General features: G+C 40.7%; 1 protein-coding gene and 1 pseudogene across 2 annotated transcripts in view; one reads left to right on the top strand and one right to left on the bottom strand.

The window, feature by feature from the left end:
- Cbfa2t2 (CBFA2/RUNX1 translocation partner 2) overlaps positions 1–21,656 on the top strand; it is a 94,680-nt gene that overhangs the window by 49,298 nt on the left and 23,726 nt on the right. For both annotated transcript variants that reach the window (XM_028775267.1, XM_028775268.1), the window contains exons 2-4: positions 8,580–8,723; positions 12,731–12,972; positions 18,628–18,717. In XM_028775267.1, the coding sequence (XP_028631100.1) occupies positions 8,580–8,723; positions 12,731–12,972; positions 18,628–18,717 (476 nt within the window). The remainder of the gene's footprint in view (positions 1–8,579; positions 8,724–12,730; positions 12,973–18,627; positions 18,718–21,656) is intronic.
- LOC114627464 lies at positions 15,569–16,241 on the bottom strand (annotated as a pseudogene).

Raw genomic sequence — 21,656 nt, 5'->3', positions numbered from 1 at the left:
AGACACTCTCACCCTCCTTAAACCCCTCCCTCCCTCCCTCCCTCCCTCCCTCCCTCCCTTCTTTGGTTTGTTTTGAGACAGGATTTTTCTTTGTAATAGCCCTGGATGTCAGGCTGGCTTTGAAAGTTAGTAGAGGACATCAGAGCCTATTATACTTGTGAGCCACCATGTGGTTGATGGAAATTAAACTCAGGACCTCTGGAAGAGTAGGTAGTGCTCTTAACCACTGAGCCGTCTCTCCAGCCCTCTCCTGTGTTCTTTTTAATACCTTGGCACATGTCAGGTAGAATTTGAGATTACGTCTCATTGTAGATCATGAGATCCTTGAATCTCAGCATAGCCAAGGATGATCTTGAACTCTTTCCTGTTCCTCCTGTCTACTTATCACCATACCTGAAGAAAGATTTCAGTGGTTAAGAGTGCCTGTTGCTCAAGCATGAGAATGTGCTGGAATCTCAGCACCAGTGGAAAACTAGGTGTAGCCACCCTCACCTGTATAATGTGAATATTGGGAAATGAACTCAGGACCTCTGGAAGTGCAACAGGTGAATGTGTTAACAGCTAGGGGTGTGGGTGAATAGAGACAGGAGAATCACTGTGGTTGCTTACTACAAGCCTGTTTCCAGGTTCAGAGACACCTTGTCCCAAAGAAATAAAGGATATTGCATGCCTCCCTGGCTACTCCATGTGAACATCTACAAAATAAACAACAATTTTTTTAAGTTTTTTGTTGTTGCCTTATTTTGGGGATATGACCTTTATTAAGCTTACCCACCAGAGTAGAAATAGTGTCTGTACAAAACCAAATGTTTGTTACTATAACTTCTGTATCACAATTCAAGCAGTTTTTTAAAAACAGTCAACTCAGTCAAAACTGACTACTTCAGAACTAATAACTTTTTTTTTTTTTTTTAAGATTTGTTTATGTATACTTACTCTGTAGCTATCTTCAGACACCTGAAGAGGGCATCAGATCCCATGTCAGATGGTTGTGCGCCACCATGTGGTTGCTGGGAATTGAACTCAGGACCTCTGGAGGAACAGTCAGTGTTCTTAAGCACTGAGCCATGTCTCCAGCCCCTCAATAGCTTTTTTTAAAGCCACAGTAACATTAAAATATGGTTAAGACTTGATTGCACAAAGTTGGTTGGTTGGTTGGAAGGCTTATTAAGCCTCCAACTTGCTCAAATAGAATTACAAAAAGGCAAAATTGTGTTTTTCATAGAGATAGAGCCCACTGGAATCACCAGCACTGAACAGCTGTTAAGAATATTTAGGCTTGAATATTTGGCTTGAATTTAAGGAATTCAGACATCCTTAGACAGTCTTCTGTTATCCTTTCTTCCCAGAGATTTGTGGATGTGTAGGCTGACACCAGCAGCAGCAATCATAGCCTTGATCAGAGAGTCCAATTCTTCATCTCCACAAATAGCAAGTTACAAGTAATGAGGGGTAGTACACTTTACCTTTAAGTCTTTTGATGCATTTTCTGCCAATTGGAGTACCTCTATGGTGAGGCACTCCAGGATGGCTGTGAAGTCAGTGGCTGGTTGACTTAGATTTCAGGTGTCAATGAATGTGGCCTACAGGGAACTGCATCCAGGCCTTGTAGCCTGAGTTCAATCCCTGGAACCCACCTGGTAGAAAGAGAAAATAGATTCTCCCAAGTTGTCCTCTGACCTTCACACTCACAAAATTAGAGATATTAGTGTGTTTTGAGACAAGGTCACTTGTGTATCCCTTGCTGGCTTGGTACTCATAGTAACCTGCTTGCTTCTAAAATAATTTTTTTGTCTGTTTGTTTTTGGAGACTGGATTTCTCTGTACAGCCCTTACTGTCCTGGAACTTAACTCTGTAGATCAGGGTGGATTAGATCTCAGAGATCTGCCTGCCTCTGCCTCCTAAGTGCTGGGATTAAAGGGGGACTAAAGGTGTCCACCACCATTGCCCTGGCTTTTTTTTTTTTTTTTTTTTTTTGGTTTGGTTTTTCGAGACAGGGTCTCTCTGTGTAGCCTTGGCTGTCCTGGAACTCACTCTGTAGACCAGGCTAGCCTTGAACTCTCGAACTCAGAGGTCCGCCTGCCTCTGCCTCCCAAGTGCTAGGATTAAAGGCGTGCGCCACCACCGCTCGGCTGCCCTGGCTTTTTAAAGATGTTGTTGTTGTTGTTTATGAATGTCTTAGTTAGGGTTTTACTGCTGTGACAGACACCATGACCAAGGCAAGTCTTGTAAGAACAACGTTTAATTGAGGCTGGCTAACAGGTTCAGAGGTTCAGTCCATTATCATCAAGGCAGGAACATGGCAGCATCTAGGGAGGCATGGTGCAGGAGGAGCTGAGACTTCTGCATCTTCATCTGAAAGCACCTAGCAGAATATTGATTTCCAGGCAGCTAGGATGAGGATCTTAAAGCCTACACCTACTGTGACACACCTATTCCAACAAGGCCACACCTCCAAATAGTGCCACTCCTGAGCCAAGCATATACTAACCATCACAGTGGATATGGGTGTGTCATCTGCATGTACATCTGCACACCAGAAGAGGGTATTGGATCTCATTATGAACAATGTGAGTTATCACGTGAGTGCATGGAATTGAACTCAGTAACTCTGGAAGAGCAACTAGTGCTCTTAAGGGCTGAGCCATCTCTCCTGTCCCCTAAAATGAGAAAATAAATTTAAGAAGGTATTTTATTACTAATACATCTGATTCTTATAATAATGTCAGTTGTAGTGGTGCTTTCTATGTGTTATATTTGCTTCCCATTTGCAGGGCTTGTAGGCTAACAGCTGAAACTGTACTTGGTTCCATGTGTTCCCACCACTCCGTTTCCCTGACTGCTGTTTTTTATGCCCTTCTTTTAGTTTCTTTGTTGTGTTAAATATGAAATTCTGGAATGCAGTTCTCAGACCTGTTTTTGTTTGTTTGTTTTTTGTTTTTGTTTTCGAGACAGGGTTTCTCTGTGTAGTCCTGGCTGTCCTGGAACTCACTCTGTAGACCAGGCTGTCCTCGAACTCAGAAATCCGCCTGTCTCTTCCTCCCAAGTGCTGGGATTACAGGCGTGCGCCACCACCGCCCGGCAGACCTCTTCTTTATTAACTTCATCCAAGTTACATGCTCTCAGGCTTTAAAAATTATCTATGTACTATCAGTTGACATTGATTAATCCAAAGCCTACACTTGTATCCCAGGTCAGTCAGGCTATACTACAAATGGAAGTTCATATATTTAGGTATATCAGACTACATGTAAAGGCATGGGGAAACAATGACTATCAGTATCCAAGGAGAAGATCCTGGAAGACGATAACCCCTGCCTCCACCTGATCTCAAACTTCCAGCCCACAGAGTTTTGAGAAAAAGTTTGTTATTTAAAGACATCAGGTTGTGAACAAGCAAATCTAGCAGAGAAAGCAGTCCCATAAATCTAGTTACTTTTTCCAGTCTAGGAAAGTGACATCTTACCTTTCCTTTTTTTTTTTAAGTTTTTATTCTTCTTTTTGAAAGCTATGTTAGCTCTTGCTGCTCTGAAATTTAACTGCAGACCACACTGGCTTTGAACTAAGGCTGTCTCTGCCTCCCAAATGCTGTGATTAAAGGCCTGTATCACCACACCTGGCCTTTTACTTTTTTTTTTTTTAAGATTTATTTTTATTTTCTGTGTATGAGTGTTTTGCCAGCATGTCTATGTGTGTGCTTTTAATGTGCCTGGTATGTGGGGGAGATAAAAGAGGGTATGATATCAAATCCCCTGGAACTAGAGTTATAAAGAATTGTGAGCCACTATGTGATTGATCCCTAGGGATCAAACTTAGGACCTCTAAAAGAACAGCAGGAATTTGTAACCTGCTGAGCCGTCTCCCCACTTCCACACTTGTTTTTTCTTCTTTCCTTGTAAATTGATTATGTTAAAGGAGCTTTGGTTTAGATTAGTGGTTTTCAACCTTCCTAATGCTGTGATCCTTTCAGTTCCTCATGTTGTGGTGACCCCCAACCATACAGTTATTTCATTGCTAATTGTTACTAATTTTGCTATAATGAATCATAACATAAATATCTGATGTGCAGGATGTTTTTGCTAAACAACCCTCAAAGGGTTGAAAATCGTTGGTTTAGATTGGAGACGTGGCTGGGGGTCTTAGAAATGACTTTACACAATTAAGTACTAGAAATGGATGCAAAGAAATATGAAGCCAGATTTTTCATGGGACAGTTATGGACAGATTGTAGAATGTACAGAATAATGGGATCTGTTGTTCAGGTCTGGGAATCACTGCACAAACTACTCAGACACAGATCTCAGTCAGACTGGGTTTATGGAATGTACACCCCAAGACTGATCAGTCAGGGAAGTAGTCCAGACTCAGGAACTGAACTGCCTGCCACCTTGAGTCAAGAACCTACATGCTTTTAAGGCTGAAACCCAGATATTCCACAGTCAGGATTTAAGGATAGGGGACTTCTTAGGAACATGTCTTTGCTGTACATTTATCCTATCTTCATTGTTTGGGGTATTCACCTGTGGCAGGGGACTTACCTTACCCAGCATTCATGCCTTGACTTGCCAACCAGAATGACAGTTAATACGTGCATGTTACTACGTAAGATGTCAATTCCCAGTGAAGTCTTAGGGACTTAAAACTTTACTTGACCCCTACTCAAAATGGCTTGATCTAAATGGCTTCTTATATTGGTGCAGGTGTCATCTTATGTTGGGGTCTATCCCAAGGGCAGCTTATAAATGCAGAAACCATAAGTGCTCATAGACAGCTCTAGGAAAGTGCTGCTGGGAGGTTGGTTAGGGTCATTGTGGCTAACTATTCAAAGCAGTTCCAACGGACCTCTATTGGGATTGTTTTCCAAGACACCCAAGCACAGAACACAACAGAATATGCAATCATCTTAGGCATAAGAAAGCTTCCTAGTAATAATAGTATGTGAGAAAGTATCCTTTTTATTTTTATTTTTTTGTTTGTTTTGTTTTTTTTTTTTTGTTTGTTTGTTTTTCAAGACAGGGTTTCTCTGTATAGCCCTGGCTGTCCTGGAACTCACTCTGTAGACCAGGCTAGCCTCGAACTCAGAAATCCTCCTGCCTCTGCCTCCCAAGTGCTGGGACTAAAGGTGTGCGACGCCGCCACCACCACCCGGCAGAGAAAGTGTCCTTATAACATTGATAACAGCACAAAAGGTCTGTCTAGACAGACAACAGTTATTTAGGCTTTAACATCTGGATGTTTGTAAACATTTGGCTTTGTGACTTATCCAAAAGATCAGTAGTAGCTTGAAAAAGATGATCTGAGTAAATAGTTAGGCTTACTACAGAGAAAGGTACTTAGTGTGAATATATAGTACCAGCTTTTTTGTTTTTTAAGACTGGGTTTCTTAGTGTCCTGGAACTAGTTCTGTACACTGGCCTTGAACTCATGGAGATCCACTTGCCGTTGCCTCCTGAGTACTGGGATTAAAGGCATGTGCCACTACCACCCACCCAGCTACCAGCCTTTTTTTTTTTTTTTTTTTTTTTAAATACTGAGCATTAAAGTAAAAGTCAGCAGGAAAAAACAAACAGAAGAAACTGTATATAATGGTACATACTGTGCCATACCAACACTCAGCCTGGTTCATAAAAACAACAACAAAGACAAAAAACAAACAGTCAGACCTGAGGCTGTAACTCAGCAGGAGGAGCAGATGTTGAAGACTTCCTCTGTTACATAGTATATTCCAGGCCAGCCTGGGACTCACAGGATGCTCTCTCAAAAAATAAAGTTTAATTGGGTCTGGAGACATGGCTCAATGGTTAAGAGTGCATACTGCTCTTGGAAAGGATCACAATTCAGTTCCCAGCACCCATATCAGGCAGCTCACAACTGCCTGTAACTCTAGTTCTGGGGCCTCTGATACGTATGGCCTATATGGCACACATAAATGTAAAAGTACAAAATAAAAATCTTTTTAAAAATTAGTTATTTTTTTCCATTCTTTCATAGCATCAGTCTCCTTATTCGTATGTTGGTGACTTTCAGTTCAAAGCTGAAGTATTCTTTTATTTCCAAACTTCTTATTGAACTACCTATTAAGAACATATATCTGGTTTAGAGTCAGCATAAAAACTTAGTGTCCTGCCAGGTGGAGTGACAAATACCTTTAATCCAAGCATTCAGGAGGATTTCTGTGAAGAGTTCAAGGCCAGCCTGGTCTATAGAATGAGTTCCAGGACAGGCAGGGGTACATAGTAAGTCCCTATCTGGAAAAATTCAACCAACCAACCAATAAACAAACAAGCAAACAAACAAAAACCCACACTAAATACATCGTTTCTTTCCCCAAATCTACTCTCTTGCTAGTGTTCTTTCTCTAGGTCAGCACTTCCTCCTTGGTGTGCATTTCCTACCCATCACCTCATCGTGACTAAGTACATCTCCTGTGTTCTAATTTGAAGTATCTTTTTACACCCCTCTCCCCTATTTCATTCCTTTTGTTAATGCTTTTTCAGGCATTGCTGATCTCTCTCTCTATCTTTTATATTTTTCTTGTTTTTATTGTCACTCATTGACTTGTGTTGAAAAACATGATGTAGAAAGGTGAAATCATTAGCTAAACTTTGTGTAGATCATGAGTAACAGGAGAGGCCAAATCAGCCTTTTCACTCTGCAGATTACCATTACTGTTTCAAAGTAAGAATAACAATAATGGTGCTGGTTTGTGGGTAGTGAAGTAAACAAGAAGTGGGTAACGGTAACACACATGGCCTGTAAACTGTGTTCTTGAAGCTGGATTTTATCCATTAGCTAAGCTCTCAGAAGATGAAGCATGCAATTGGAGTTGGGCTGACCCATTGTTGTTGCCCTGCCAAGTGCTGAATGTTAAAACACATCTATCTGACTGCTGAGCCTCCTCCAGCCTTTGGCACCCATGCTGTAAAGACAGGTGGTCTGAGAAAGATGCCCTCCAGGTTGATGCACACTGCACATAACATAACAGTGCGAGACAACTGTCGGTTCCTTCCTCCCACCCTCTCCAGAAAGCTGGGTCCCAGATGGAAGACCTGGAAACATGTCAACTCTTCTCTGAAGGGCATTGAGAAAACACTGGCAGGAAGAAAAAGGCAAGCGTAACAGCTCGTTAGTCCACTAATCAGATAGGACGACCATCGATTTCATGAAGAAAGCATCCAGCCTAGGGACACCAAGAGTGCAAAATTTTAGCCTCGTGGTTTTCAGAATACTGCAGGCTTTGTTAGGGGTTGTAACATGGTACTTTCTGTTTATATATCCCTTTCCAAAATATAGCCACTGGAAACTAGAACATAGAACAGTATTTGGGGACATCTTTCCCATCAGAGAATGTGGTAAATATGTTAAGATGTACCTTGTGGCTTATATGAACATGCTGGGATATACTGTCTTAATAGCTGATCCTATAAGAAAACTTTGATTTTACCTTCTCATTTAAACCTTTTCTGTGGTTTATTTGCACTTGAAATTGAAGACAGCCGCTACTACAGTACTTAAGTTTAAAAAACAAACAAAACCTAGGAAAATAGTGAAAGGGATATAGTTAACTTTAAAGGTGAGCCTATTAATAAAGTATTAATAGGTTATCTTGGGTGAGAAATAATTTATTTAAAAAAAATTTTTTTTAAGTCATGGTTTTGCCTCATTTAATCCAAAATGTTTTATAGCTAGAATCTGGCTTTGAGCTCCTGATCCTTCTGTTTCTACCGCCACAGTGCTGGGATTACAGGCAGTGTAACATCATTCGAGATTCTGTTTTGTTTTTTGTTTCCATAACTTTTGGAATTTTTCTTACGTGTATATGTGTTTTTACTTCCACACATGAGAAGCCAGAAGAGGCTGTGTGATTGCTTAGAATAGGAGTTAGAGATGGTTGTGAACTAGTAACTAAACGTCTATCCTCTGTAAGAGCAGCCAGTGCTCTTAACTACTGAGCCATCTCTCCAGCCCCCATTTAACATTTTTTTTTTCATGTGCATTGGTGTTTTGCTTGCATTTATATCTGTGGGCGCATCAGATCCCCTGGAACTGGAGTTATTTTATAGACAATTTGAGGTGGTATATGGTGCTAGGCATTGAGCCCAGGCCCTCTGGAAGAGCTGCTAGTGCTCTTAACTCCTGAGTCGTCTTTCCAGTCATACCCCCAGCCCCTTTCTTCAAAGGTCTTTTCCCAGGTCTGCAAGGTGGCTCAGCTAGTAAGGTGTTTACTGCCAAACCTGATAGCTTGAATTTGATCCCCTGGACCTATATGGTAGGAGAGAACTGACTCTGGAAAGTTGTCTTCTGACCTCCAAACACGTATCGTGGCAACCCCTCCCCCTACCCTATCCCACTCCCCAAAATAAAAAGGTAAAAATGCAATTAGATTTTTAAAAAATAAGTCCTTTCCTACTCCCCAAATAAAGTTGCATTCACATAGCTAGAAGTTAGGACATGGACCCTTGGAAGCTTCATCTTAACTTCTGAGTCCTCTGGGGAAATAGATTCATTTTCAATTGTCATTGATATTTATTATTATTTTATAGAGAGCTTTGACCTCCCTTTCTTTTATTCTTTGCAGTTGGTTGTGAGAAAAGGGTGCCAGCAATGCCTGGATCGCCTGTGGAAGTGAAGATACAGTCAAGATCCTCACCTCCTATCATGCCACCCCTCCCACCAATAAATCCTGGAGGACCAAGGCCAGTGTCCTTTACTCCTACAGCATGTGAGACCTCTTAATTAAGTTACATTTATAATTCAATTCATAATTTAGCTCTGATGACAGGTTTACATTAAACCTTCAATATATATACCATTCAACATGACTATACACACACACACACACACACACACACACACACACACTGAGGTATAGCAATGCATTCCTATAATCTCAGCCTATAATCCAGCTCTCAGAGGATCAAGAATTCTAGGACAGCCCCTTTGAGTGGCTTATGCCTTTATCCCTGGAGTGTGGGAGGCAGAGACGAGTGGCTCTCAGTGAGTTTGAGGCCAGGCTGGTCTATATAGTGAGTTCCAGGCCAGTTGAGCTACTTAGTAATACCCTGTCCCCAAAAAGGGGTGGGGAGGGAGATATTTTTGTCTGACCTCTAAAAGCATATTGATTGACATGATTTTTAATACTTGAGACAGTGTCACTATGTAGCAGTTTGAAAACCATGAAAATGTAGCCGGGCAGTGGTAACCCACATCTTTAATACCACGACTCAGAAGGCAGAGGTAGGTGGATATCTGTGAGTTTGTGACGAGCCTGGTCTGCAGAACTAGTTCTAGGACAGCCAAAGCTACACAAAGAAACCCTGTCTCAAGACAACAACAAAAAAACATGAAAATGTGATTATCTAGTTTTATTTAAATGGCTGTGAAAAGCTTATTTATAATGTCAGAGTGACTCCAAGCCCAGCACTGTGCTGTTCTTGTGAGACACTTCAGAGAGGTAGCTCTGATCAGGATGGATCTTTCAGTAGAAACAAAGAAATGAAAGATGATTGCATCTAATTTTCTAGATTGGTGAGGTTATGTGTGAAGCTCTTTTTTCCAGTAGTTTTAGCAATCTCTTTGAATGGAAGAAGAGAATTGTTCTCCCTCTTTTTCCTCAGCCCATTAGTTTTATATCAATTTATCACCATTATCCCGAAAACCTACCCTTTGCTAGGGAATAAACAAAGCAAAAGAATGAAAGAATGTGGGGCCGATAGCTCATCAGGTAAAGATGCCTGCTGCCAAGACTGACAACCTGAGTTTGATCCCCAGGACCCATGTTGTAGAAGGAGAGCACCAACTCCTAGAGCTCAGAGGACTCCACATTCACTGTGGCATATGCACATACTGGAATGTACCCGTGTACTAAATACATGTATTGATAGTTTACAAAAACCTAGTAGTGTATATGCATCAAGCAGTCTGGCCTGATGTGTTGATATATGCTTGTAAATAAATGTTCAAGGGAGAAGGGAAGTAGAAGGTGGAGGAAAGGACTCTAGTTCAAGGCCTGTCTCAGAAAGCAAAAACCAAGCAAAAGGAAGACTGTTAAGGAAGACTATTAATATTAAGGCCTTGCCAGTATACAAAAAGAAGTATATTTGGGGAGGTAAAATGGTAGTTTTGTACATGGAGATTTCTGGAATCTCTGTAGACCAGGCTGTCCTTGAACTCATAGAGATCTACCTGCCTCTGCCTCCGGAGTGCTGGGAATAAAATATGCGCCACTACACCTGGCTCAGATTGCATCATTATTGGATACCAAAGAAAAGGTCTTACTTCAAGAGATAACCAAGGTATATAAGATAAGAGTTTGCTGGTTCAGATTTGAATGCTAGTCTGTCCAGGTAGAAGGAGCAGAGATGAAGAAGTAACTGTGACTATTTTAGGAGAAAGGAAGTATGACTGAGTTCATGCTGGTCTTTATCCTTGTAAATGGCAGTTTTATTAGCTAAGTAAAGGCTAAAGGATTACCCTTCTAAAACACAGCTGAAGCCTTAAATTATTTTCTGTGTTTTGTTGCTTGCTTGATTGGTTTTTGTTTGTTTTTCATTTGTAGTATTATGTAGCTCACTGATCTTGAAATCTGTAAAGGCCAGCATGACCTTGAACTGTTGATGTTTCTGTCTCTACCTTCCAAGTACTGGTGGGATCATAGGAATGTTCCCCCAGTCCCTGTTTTTGTTTTTGTTGTTTTTCTAAGATAGGTCTCACTCTGTAGCTCAGTTTGGCTTCCAAGTTGGAATCCTTGTAACTCTGTCTCATGAATGCTGTTTAAAAAAAAAAAAAAATCCAATACCACCTATGGTGTCTGTGGTTAAATATTCCTTCTGTGCCTATGAATTTTCTGTGTTTCTGTTTTACAACAGGGGGTCACTATAGCCAGGTGTCCTTGAACCCAGTGTCCTCCTTCACCCAAGTGCTGGGATTACATTTGACATTACTATAGCTGGCCTTTTCCTATTCTTTTTGTACCTTACAATGATATTATTGTGTCTGCTTGTTTGTTTTGTAAACAGTGTTTTCATTTGTTCTTTGAGAATTTTCTACAATATACTTTGATCGTATTCAACTCCTCTCCCCAACTCCTTCAGATCTTCCCCTAGCTATTCAACTTTATCTTCTCTCATGTTTGCTGTGTCTGTCTGTCTGTCTGCCTGTCTGTCTGTTTTGTTTTCACCGTTTCCTCTTTTTACCCTCTCCCTCTAGTTTGTGTTGGCTGACTACCTCTGGGTGTGGGACCTGCCCCAGAGTGTGTTATAACTACATTGAGGAAAACAGACTTTACTTACCCCAGCAAGAGTCAAGTGTCAGTAGCTACTCAGGGAGGATGGAGCATGGAGGACGAACAGACCTCATGGCCACCTTTTCTATCCTCTTCTATGCTGAAATTTTATCTGGCTTGAACTTGTGCATACATCCACAATCATTCTCTATAGTTAATATGTGCATTTGCCTTATTATAAAGAAAAACAGTTTCCTTTAAGACAGCTACCATCTCTGGACCTTATAGTTGCTCTCATAGATTGCCTAAGCCATGAAGGGAGGAGAGTAATATAGATATCCTCTTTAGGGCTGAGCATTCAGAAACCTCTTACTCTGAGCATGCTGACCAGTTGTGAATCTCTGTGTTAGTTGCCATCCACTTCCAGAAGCTTCTCTGATGAGAGTTGAGTGATGCATTTATTTATACATCACTTAGAGATGCAAGGTGTCGGCAAATAACATAGTAAATTATCCCTTAGGGCTCGACCTATCTAGCCAGAGGTGCTTAGCCTCATTGACACAGTATCAGATACAGGTTCTGTCTCGTGGGGCAAGGCCTTGAGTCTACAAAAAAACGATTGATTGCTCCTATAACATTTATGCCAGTGAGCATGTCTTACCAACTAGGTCTTTATCCTAGCTCACAGAGTTCATAGCTGGGTTCAAGATTGATTTGTTGTCTTCTCTAGTAGCACGTATAACGTCCTTTTGCTATTTTGAACAGTAGCCAGTAGATATGAAGCTTCTAGTTAAGAACAAACTAGATTCCTCTGTGTTTGATGACTCCCGTATTGGTATCTCCAGCAGTAGTAGGTCTTACAGACAGTTCTGGAGGGTAACCAGTTGCATTGGCAATGGCCTTTAAAGTTTGGAGTTGGGATCCCATTGTCCAACAGCTTAAAAAGAGTTTTCTTTGGTAGTGTCAGCTACATAGTTGGGGTGTTGTTTCCCCCACTATCATTGTTTCAACTCTTTTTTTATATGTATGTATTTTAGGAAGCTTCTACAATAGTAACTTTTCTGTATGATCTTTTCAAAAGGCCTTGAATGTTAGTTATCCTTCCCATGTTCCTTCCTCTATCCTGCCTTCCCCACCTCATTTTTATTTGCTTGTTTGTTTGTTTGTTTGCTTGCTTTAAGTGAGATGTCACTATGTTATTAAATCTAGCCTTGTATTCCTGGGCAAATACATTTTTCCATTCTGGCCCTCTGAATGGCCATAACTACAACAGAAGGACATATCACTTATGTTTTAACATTTGTAGAATATTCTTTCACCATTTTTTTCTGACAGTTTGTTTTGGCACACGGCAAACTCATTAAGGGTGGAAATAAGTTTTTTACATTGAAATGCTTTACAGAATTCAAATGAGTAAATGAAAGAGAACATAAAGGTAAAGAGATCGGCAAAGACTCTTAAGTTCTGTACTTCAACTGAGTCTTCTCATTCTGGCTTTCTTTTAGTAAGCAATGGCATCAACCATTCCCCTCCTACCCTGAATGGTGCCCCATCGCCACCACAGCGATTCAGCAATGGGCCTGCCTCCTCCACATCATCAGCACTAACCAATCAACAGCTGCCAGCTACTTGTGGTGCTCGGCAGCTTAGCAAGTTGAAACGCTTTCTCACTACTCTGCAACAGTTTGGCAATGACATCTCACCTGAGATCGGCGAGAAGGTTCGGACTCTTGTTCTAGCCTTGGTGGTAAGTGCAGCTTCACCTCCATCAGCTGCCTAAGAAGTCGAGTGTTTCTGCTCATTCCCAAACCATGTAGATAATGTGTACTAGATTAGTTGTTTTACAGATTGTGTGAAACTGTTGAATTACAGATTTTGTAGCAGCATTTATTTGTCAGAAAAATCTTTAATGTGTCTTATTATCTAAGGTACTGATTTAATTCCTGAAGGCAGCTTTAGATTTGTCTTAAATAGCTTTCAGCAGGCCTGCTGAAGTCCAACCAAGTTAATAGAAGGTTATTTATATGTCAGCATAGTTAGTAGCTGGTACATTATTTGGAAACCAGTTTTAATTTTCAAAACATTATTTTGTAAAATTAGAAGTTTCATTATCTAAACAAATAGTAGTTACGTAGTTATGGTGTTCAGCTCCTTATGCATAATTTCTTTTAGTTTTCATTCTATACTGATCATACTGAGCCTACTTCTAAAGGATTAACTTTCCTATATTGCCATCTGGATGAGATTGAATATTCTCAATTTATAAGGGAAGTGCTACTAGTTCTCAGAATTTTCTAATGAAATACTGTAAAATTCACTCTTGATAAAAAGCATTCCATGTTTTTTCATGCATGTTGGCTTCTATTTATGATGAAAGATGAATTATTGTACTAGTCCTTAAAGTTACATTTCTTCTCAAAATACAATTTAGGAAAGCCTCCAGTATACTGGAGGGCTGAGGATGGAACATAGCTGGCAGAGTCCTTGTCTAGTAGTGGGTGCAGTCTCAGTACACTGGATCTTCAGGCAGGAAGATCATCCTGAGTTACATAGCTTGACATCAGCTGGGCGGTGGCACGCCTTTAAACCCAGCACTTGGGAGGCAGAGGCAGGTAGATTTCTGAGTTCGAGGCCAGCCTGGTCTACAGAGTGAGTTCCAGGACAGCCAGGACTACACAGAAAAACCTTGTCTCGAAAAACCAAAAAAAAAAAAAAACCATAGTTTGACATCAAGTGAAGCAAGGCTGTGTACAGATCGTATCTCCAACCAAAAACCAAACAGGGGGGCTGGAGAGATGGCTCAGTGGTTAAGAGCACTGACTGCACTTCCAGAGGTCCTGAGTTCAAATCCCAGCAACCACATGGTGGCTCACAACCATCTGTAATGAGATCTGATGCCCTCTTCTGGTGTGTCTGAAGACAGCTACAGTGTATTCATATATAATAAATAAATAAATCTTTAAAAAAAAAAAAAAAAAACCAAACAGGGTCTCATGTAGGGCAACTTGCCTTGAACAAGATGGAATCTAGGACCTCGAACTCTTGATTTTCCTGTCTCTACCTCTTTAGCACAAGAATTTCAGGCACGAGCGACCATTATTTTGTTGTACTGGTTTATTATACCATCATCTATACACTTTGACCTTTGACAAACAGTTGAATCGTTTGCATTTGAGGATAACGAGTCAGGGGTCCCTAATACTGCCCCATGTTTATAGATTGGCTATCTTCTCTAGAGATGACATATAATGGTGCTTGTAGCCAACATTTATTCTAGAGATAAAATAAAAATAGACAGGAAGATCATAGAGGCGATCTACATGGGCGGAGCCTGGGGGAATCCATGTGCTGGTTTCTTTAACTTAAGTTCTTCTCATTCCGTGATTACACAGAACATATTCTCCTCTGAGCAAAGAAACTAGATAATAGTGCTTCTGTTCAGAGAAGCCAGGAGAGTGCTCAAAACTTGTACTGTGACTGGGTCTTGTCGACCATCTGTCTATCCTCATATATGGAATCCAATGTTTTGGCATAATCAGAAACAGTGAGCCACTTGAATCACTTAGAGAAAGTGTGAGGTTTTGTGGGTGTGTATGGGTGTGCGTGTATGGGTGTTTCACCTGCATGTATGTCTATGCCTCAAAGAGCCAGAAGAGGGTATTGTATCCTTAGGATCGTCTTTGTTCGTGTTTAGTTGGGTTTTCTTAGCCAAGAGCTCTTCCAATTCTCACTTGCTCTGGTGCTGTCTCTGTGGAACTTAGTGGGTTTGAAAACGCATTTTATCACTGTTTTTGTACTTTGAAGTTTTAATCATACACTTTATACACAAATTACAGCCATTTTAATAAATTGAAACAGTAAGTGAAAAGTAGAAAACACAAAGGTAATGCCTTCCCCTTAGTGACATATCAAAAGAATTATTCATTGCTCCAGTTAGTGACAAAGTGAACGGAGTCTACAAGCTTTGTAAACTGGCTGTTGATGATGGGCAGTGTCCAGTGCTAAACCAGGGTCCTGGGTGATCACCACCTAGTTTGTTTCTGTGGGAACAGGGCCAAAATTCTCTAATGAACCTGGGAATTTATAGAAACATAGGTTATTTTAAACCTGGTTTAGCAGTACTGTAGTGACCCTAGTTAAGTAGCAGCAGTACACTGCAACATAAGCTCTTTAAAGCATCAACAATGTACATATATTGAACTAGGTAAGTGAACATTCTGCTTCCAGATATTTGAATTGCATTTCCAACCACATAAGAGGCAGAACCCCAAGTGCACAGGCAAGGACGAGCTGTTTGGACGTGCTTTGATCTCAGTTCCCTTGCAGTTACTGGTTTCATGATTTCATGGAGGAGTTTTGGTAGCCTTGTGCGTGGCTGCCAGCCATGCTGCTGCCTGCCTTTTGCTGCCATTTGCATCCTCTCCAGCCACCAGCCTCAGCTGTGTTGCAGCCTCTGCCCCTGGCAGTGGGTGCTGCATGATCATAACTGTGGCATGCTTGCCTGCTCCAGGAGTGAAGCCTTCTGTGAGAATCTGTGTAGTATAGACATGTGCAATCCCAATCTCTTGATGGCTGTCTCCATCCAGAATCAAGCATCTCTGGTTATGAAAGACTACAAACCATGGTCCCAGGCTTCTCTGAATACCCGAAAGTAACAAGGAAGGTAGCTCCACTTAGGAGCACCTTGAGCTGCTTGTTGTAAAACTCTGCCTTGCATTGGGACACCAAGGCACACTCAGCACACTGGAGTACTGGGTCACGTAGCACATATGCTGATGGCTGCAGCACCTGTCATAGAAGCATTTTTCACAGTGGCTGCAGTGATGCTTTCAGGTGATAGTCAAACTTGTCATCACACTGCATACATCTTGGACATTCCTTGTCACGAACTCACTGCTATTCTTCCAAGCTGAATGGGCTTTCGAAGGTGCAGTGCTCTGGTACCATGCGCAGTTCACTGGGCAAGCACACAAACTTCTTGGCATCGCTACTTGCTACAGCCACAGCTTGAGCCATTATGCCACCATCCATGCTGAGCCACACAGGGCAGCCCACTTTATTAAGTTTATAGTGCACTAAATTCCCATGTGTGCCTCCACTGTCACAACTATCACCACCACTATTCATCTTCAGAACTACTTTCATCTGCTTGGTTTTTCAAGATTATGTCTCATGTAGCCTAGGCTAAATTCACTGTGTAGCTAAAGATGACTTTTATCTACTCATTTTTCAGCCTGTACCTCCCCAGGGTTAGGACTATAATCATGTACCACCATGTTCAGCTTATGTTGTACTGGGGATCAGACAGGCCTTCATGTATGCCAGACAAGCACTGTACAATGGAGCTACCCCTCGGTTCAACAATGATGTGATGAGTGTGCAAGTGCCTTTTAAAGGACAAAGCGTCTTCTGTCATCTGTATGTACATTGTTTTGTTTATCCATGTGTCCTGTTTATCCATGTGCTAGATTGCTGCTTCTGCCTTAGGGAAAGGTTTTATATCATTGTAGACATTTTCCAGTTCACAGTGTCAGACCAGCTGACTGTCTGCTTTTTATGCAGGCCTGCATTTTCTTTTCCCTTTTCTTTCTATTTTTATTATATTTTAATCTTTATTTACTTAGTATATGTGTAGGCATGGCTGTGTTATAGGGGTTCTGATGTCCTCTTCTGGCCTCCATAGGCACCAAACACTCACATGTTACATGTACGTACATGCAAGCAAAACATAAACATTAAACAAAAATTTAAATTTTTTAAGAAATAAAAAAATTATGTTAAAATTTTAAAAATGTTTGCAGAAATATCACCTTAAGATGTTAATTTAAAAACTGGGTCCAGGGAAAATGCATATCATACAGCTTGGTGGCAGTACCTTTACTTACTGGGCCATCTTGCTAACAGCCCAAGATCTTCTATATACTGAGCCTTGACCAGTATCCACTATATAGGTAGTGGCATAGATCTATAGGTACTGTGTATCAATGAGTTTCGTAAGATGTTTCTAATTTAAAATTTTCTAAATAAAAAAATTATATAAAATCTAATAAAAATAGAAAAAGATAAAGAAAAGGTAGTCCTGTATGAGTTGGTTGTGTGAGTACTTTGTCTTGTGTACGTCTGTGTACCACATGTATCCTGGAATCCTCAGAGGCCCAAAAGAGGGTATTACTAGTTTATAATTTTTTTCAAAAAAATTTAAAAAGTATACATTAATAGTTGTAGCTGTTAACTAACTTGATAAGCTGTTTCAGCCAGCCTGAGTTTCTGAGAGTTCCTATCTCTACCAAACCTGTTTGGGGGCCTATCTCTACCCTATACTTCATCTTTTAAGTCCATTGCAGATATTTCCTTAAGACTAAATCTTCTAATATTTTACCTTTCAAATTTTGTCTCTCCCAACAATTTCTGAGCCTTTAAAAAAAATCATTAAGCTAGCCGGGAGTGGTACACTCCCTTAATCCCAGGACTCAAATGAATCTCTGAGTTCGAGGACAGCCAAAGCTACAAAGAGAAAAACCCTGTCTCAAAAACCATTTTACATAGGGCCAGATGTAGTAGTTGTGCATGGCTTTAGTCTGTGCACTCTAGCAGACAGTCATGAAGATCTCTAGAAGTTAAAGCCAGCTAAAGCTACTTAGTGAGATGCTGTATCAAAAATCAAAACAAAATTTTAAATTTTTCATTTATTTATTTATTTACTTACTTACTTACTTACTGTGAGTGTGTGTACACTTGTGTCGTTGTATGTGCGTGAAAGTCAGAGGTGGAACTCAGGCTTGGCAGTAAGCACCTTTACCCACTAAATCATCTCACTATTCCAAACATAAGAAACTTAGTGGTCTGATTTCCTTCTGGACTGTGCAGTCTTTAGAGAGGGGAGGAAAAAAAAAAACAACTAAGCAAAAAAACAAACAGCTATGTTCTTAGTGACTTAATAGTTGACTGATGGATGGTAGTCTGGTATGACAGCTCATTCCTCTGAGATGCAGTCTGCCCTGTTTTAGCCACACAGGCAGTCTTGAGTTTCTTCCTCTGGCATGAGTCACTCAGTCTCTGCTAGAAATTTGTATTACCACTTTATCCATAAGGAAAGTTCAGACCATTCCTTTGGCCTTTCCATACATTTAATGTTCTTAATTATTTATTTATTTATTTATTTATTTATTTATTTATTTTATTGATGAGCACACTGTAGCTGTCTTCAGACACACCAGAAGAGGGCATCCAATCTCATTATGGATGATTGTGAGCCCCCATGTCGTTGCTGGGATTTGAACTCAGGACCTCTGGAAGAGCAGTCAGCGCTCTTAACCGCTGAGCCATCTCTCCAGCCCCCTGTACTTAATTTTTTTACTTTGTATGCCCTGGTTTGGATGTTGAATATTATTTATCTTTTCAGAACTCAACAGTGACAATTGAAGAATTCCATTGCAAGCTCCAGGAGGCTACAAACTTCCCTCTTCGTCCATTTGTGATTCCGTTTCTTAAGGTAATTTTGAGAGGCATTCATTGTAATTTATCATCAGCATTTCCTCAAGGTCTACTGATCCTTGCCCAGTGATCTCAGCAAGGACAGCTTGTTGCATTTTCATAACTTTGTTTTATTTGAGGCTGATAGGTGAATGGTATATAAATTGGCCTCATACATAATGAGGATGATTTCTTTTTTTTTTTTTTTTTTTTTTTTTGGTTTTGCGAGACAGGGTTTCTCTGTGTAGCCCTGGCTGTCCTGGAACTCACTCTGTAGACCAGGCTGGCCTCGAACTCAGAAATCTACCTGCCTCTGCCTCCCAAGTGCTGGGATTAAAGGTGTGCGCCACCACCACCCAGCAAGGATGATTTCTGTTTCCAGACACTCTAGTTAGTATCCAGGAGCAAATACAGGAAGAAAGAGGGAGAAAGAGGACAAAGTTTGCGAGTTTATGGACATGGAGGGAATGCCACTGTATCTTGTAGGTGTTGTCTAAAGATGAAGATTATGTGTTATCTGAGAGGAGACCCTTTACAAAGGCAGTAGTTGTGTTTCCTCAAGCCCCAGATAATACAGTCTGTTGATGTCAGTTTGAATTATTGTTCCCTGGAACATACCTTTTGTGCACATTGTTCTAATTTATCATGCTTACTGTCTTAGGTTGTTATTGCTGTGAAGAGACACCATGATCATGGCAGCTCTCATAAAGGAAAATATTTAATTAGGGCTGGTTTACAATTTCAAAGGTTTAGTCTATTAAATGTCATGGCCTGCTGGTACACTGGGTGTTGAAGAAGGAGCTGAGAGTTCTACATCTTCATCCCCAGGCAGCAGAAAATGACTGTGCCACTCTGTGTGACTTGAGCATATATGAGACCTCAAAGCCTTCTTCCATAATGACACGCTTCCTCTAGTAAGGCCACTCCTAATCCAAGGCCACACCTCCTCACAGTGCCACTCTTCTATGGGCCAGCCATTCAAACACATGAGTCTATGGGGGCCATTTCTGTTCAAAGTACCACACTCTCTTAAAAGTGTTTTTATTTTTAAGAAATTCCATGTTCACAGGTTAGCTGTAAAATGGTACAATAAGCTTCCTTTATGGCCTCAAAACCAATTTCCCAAAAAAGGAGCATCCCACAGTCATTTCCTATTTTTCTTCAGATATATTTTTTTTAAAGTTACAGATGTTACACATTTAAATTTCCAAATGAAATTTGTCATTTTTCATGATAGTAGGGATCCGACCTTGGGCTTCCAGCGTGGCAAGCACATGCTCTCTCAAGGAGCTGTGCCCAGAGCCCTTAAAATCAAGATGTTAACATTCAGACAACACTTGGTGTCTGATGTACAGGCTTTATTTATCGTTACTAGTGTCTCACTAATGCTCTTTACAACAAAACTAAGCCTTTGTATGTGTGTGTGGTTTAATAAATTGGTGGGTTCCTCAGTCATACAAAACATGCTAAAGGGAGTTGGGAATGAAAACCTTTCTTCCCATAGTCATTCAAGACCACAGAATGAGGAAAATTCCAAAATCTTCAACCTGTGACTTTCTAGATAATAGAGCACAAATTCAGTTGGCTGAATTTGGAAGAGAAAATGGGTGCATAAAGGGTTTTTGAAGGAACCTGCAACCTGCCAGTCTGTTTCTCTTATCTTTTATCTCCCTAATTGGCCAGGACTCTGCTACATAGTATCTATCACCTAATTACAACAGAGGATAGAAAATCTAGACAGAAATCTAGGTAAAATGGCCGGTTACATGGTTCATCAGTTTTTGCTGCAGATGCTATCTTTTCCTCTCAGCCACTGGCCTTTTCTCACACAACTGAGAAGTATGGGGAAGCCCACTGTGGAATTATCTTCCTGGTGCATCCCATGGTTTATCCTGTGCTTGTGCTGTAGGCTTATTCTATTCTGCATGTGTGTGTGTATAAAAAATCTAGAAAGGGCTTGAGGGACAATGATAAGGAGGAAAAATAAAAGCATGGCCCTGAGTCATGACATTAAAAAAGATAAGTTTAGGATTCTTGTCTGACCAGTATACCAGTAAGCAATTCCTATTCTTGATGGCCTTTAAACACTAGAGCTTTTGAATGAAGTACTTGGTACCATTTAAAACTTCTGTCATCTCAGAAATTGAAAGAGATGCAATTCTTTTTTTTTGGGGGGGGGGGTCCCAAAAGGGTTTATTTTCATGGCGGATGGTAGATGGATCTGGATGGACTCCCAAGATGCAATTCTTAAAGATTCTTTTTACTGTTAGTCCTGATTGGTCTGGAACTCTCTGTAGACCAGGCTGATCTTGAGCTCGGAGATCCTCCAGCCTGTTGTCGACAGTGCTGATATTAAAGGTGTGTGCCAGCACGCCTCTGTCTTTCGAGTGAAAAACCAAGTTTTTGTTGACTGTGGAGAGCATGGTCTGGGTCTATATTTACACAGCTCCACATGCAGGTAGTATTAATCTGGAACAATTTCTCCACTTTTAATGAGTGCTTCAGCTTTGAATAAGTTTATTTTTAATCATGTGTATGAGTGTTTGTGCTTGTGGGATCTAGAAAAGGGTGTTGGATCCCCTGGAACTGGCTTTACTGCTAGTTTTGAGCCATCTAATGTGAGTACTGGGTTTAGAGGGCAGTGATCATCGTAAAGAAGCTTAGCTTGCTTTCTTCAGGAACTTCCTCAAGTTATTTGATACATTTTAGTGAAGAATTGCAGATAGGTTAATATATATGCCTATAATCCCAGTGTCTAAGAGGCAGAGGCAATAGAACTGCCCTGGTCTATGTAGCAAATTCCTGGCTAGCTGATGGCTACATAGCAAGATCACCTAAAAAGCCAAAGACAATGTATAAGTAATTAGCATCTTCTCCGACCCCTAATATAAGGAGTTACAGTAAGTGATATCACTGCATACATGCTGGCACGGTACATAGTAATGATTGTCTCCATCA

This window comes from Grammomys surdaster, unplaced genomic scaffold, assembly GCF_004785775.1.
Source record: "Grammomys surdaster isolate TR1022 unplaced genomic scaffold, NIH_TR_1.0 254, whole genome shotgun sequence".
Classification (NCBI taxonomy): domain Eukaryota; kingdom Metazoa; phylum Chordata; class Mammalia; order Rodentia; family Muridae; genus Grammomys; species Grammomys surdaster.
The sequence above is the reverse complement of the archived record's forward strand: the minus strand, read 5'-3'. Positions and strand labels throughout refer to the sequence as shown.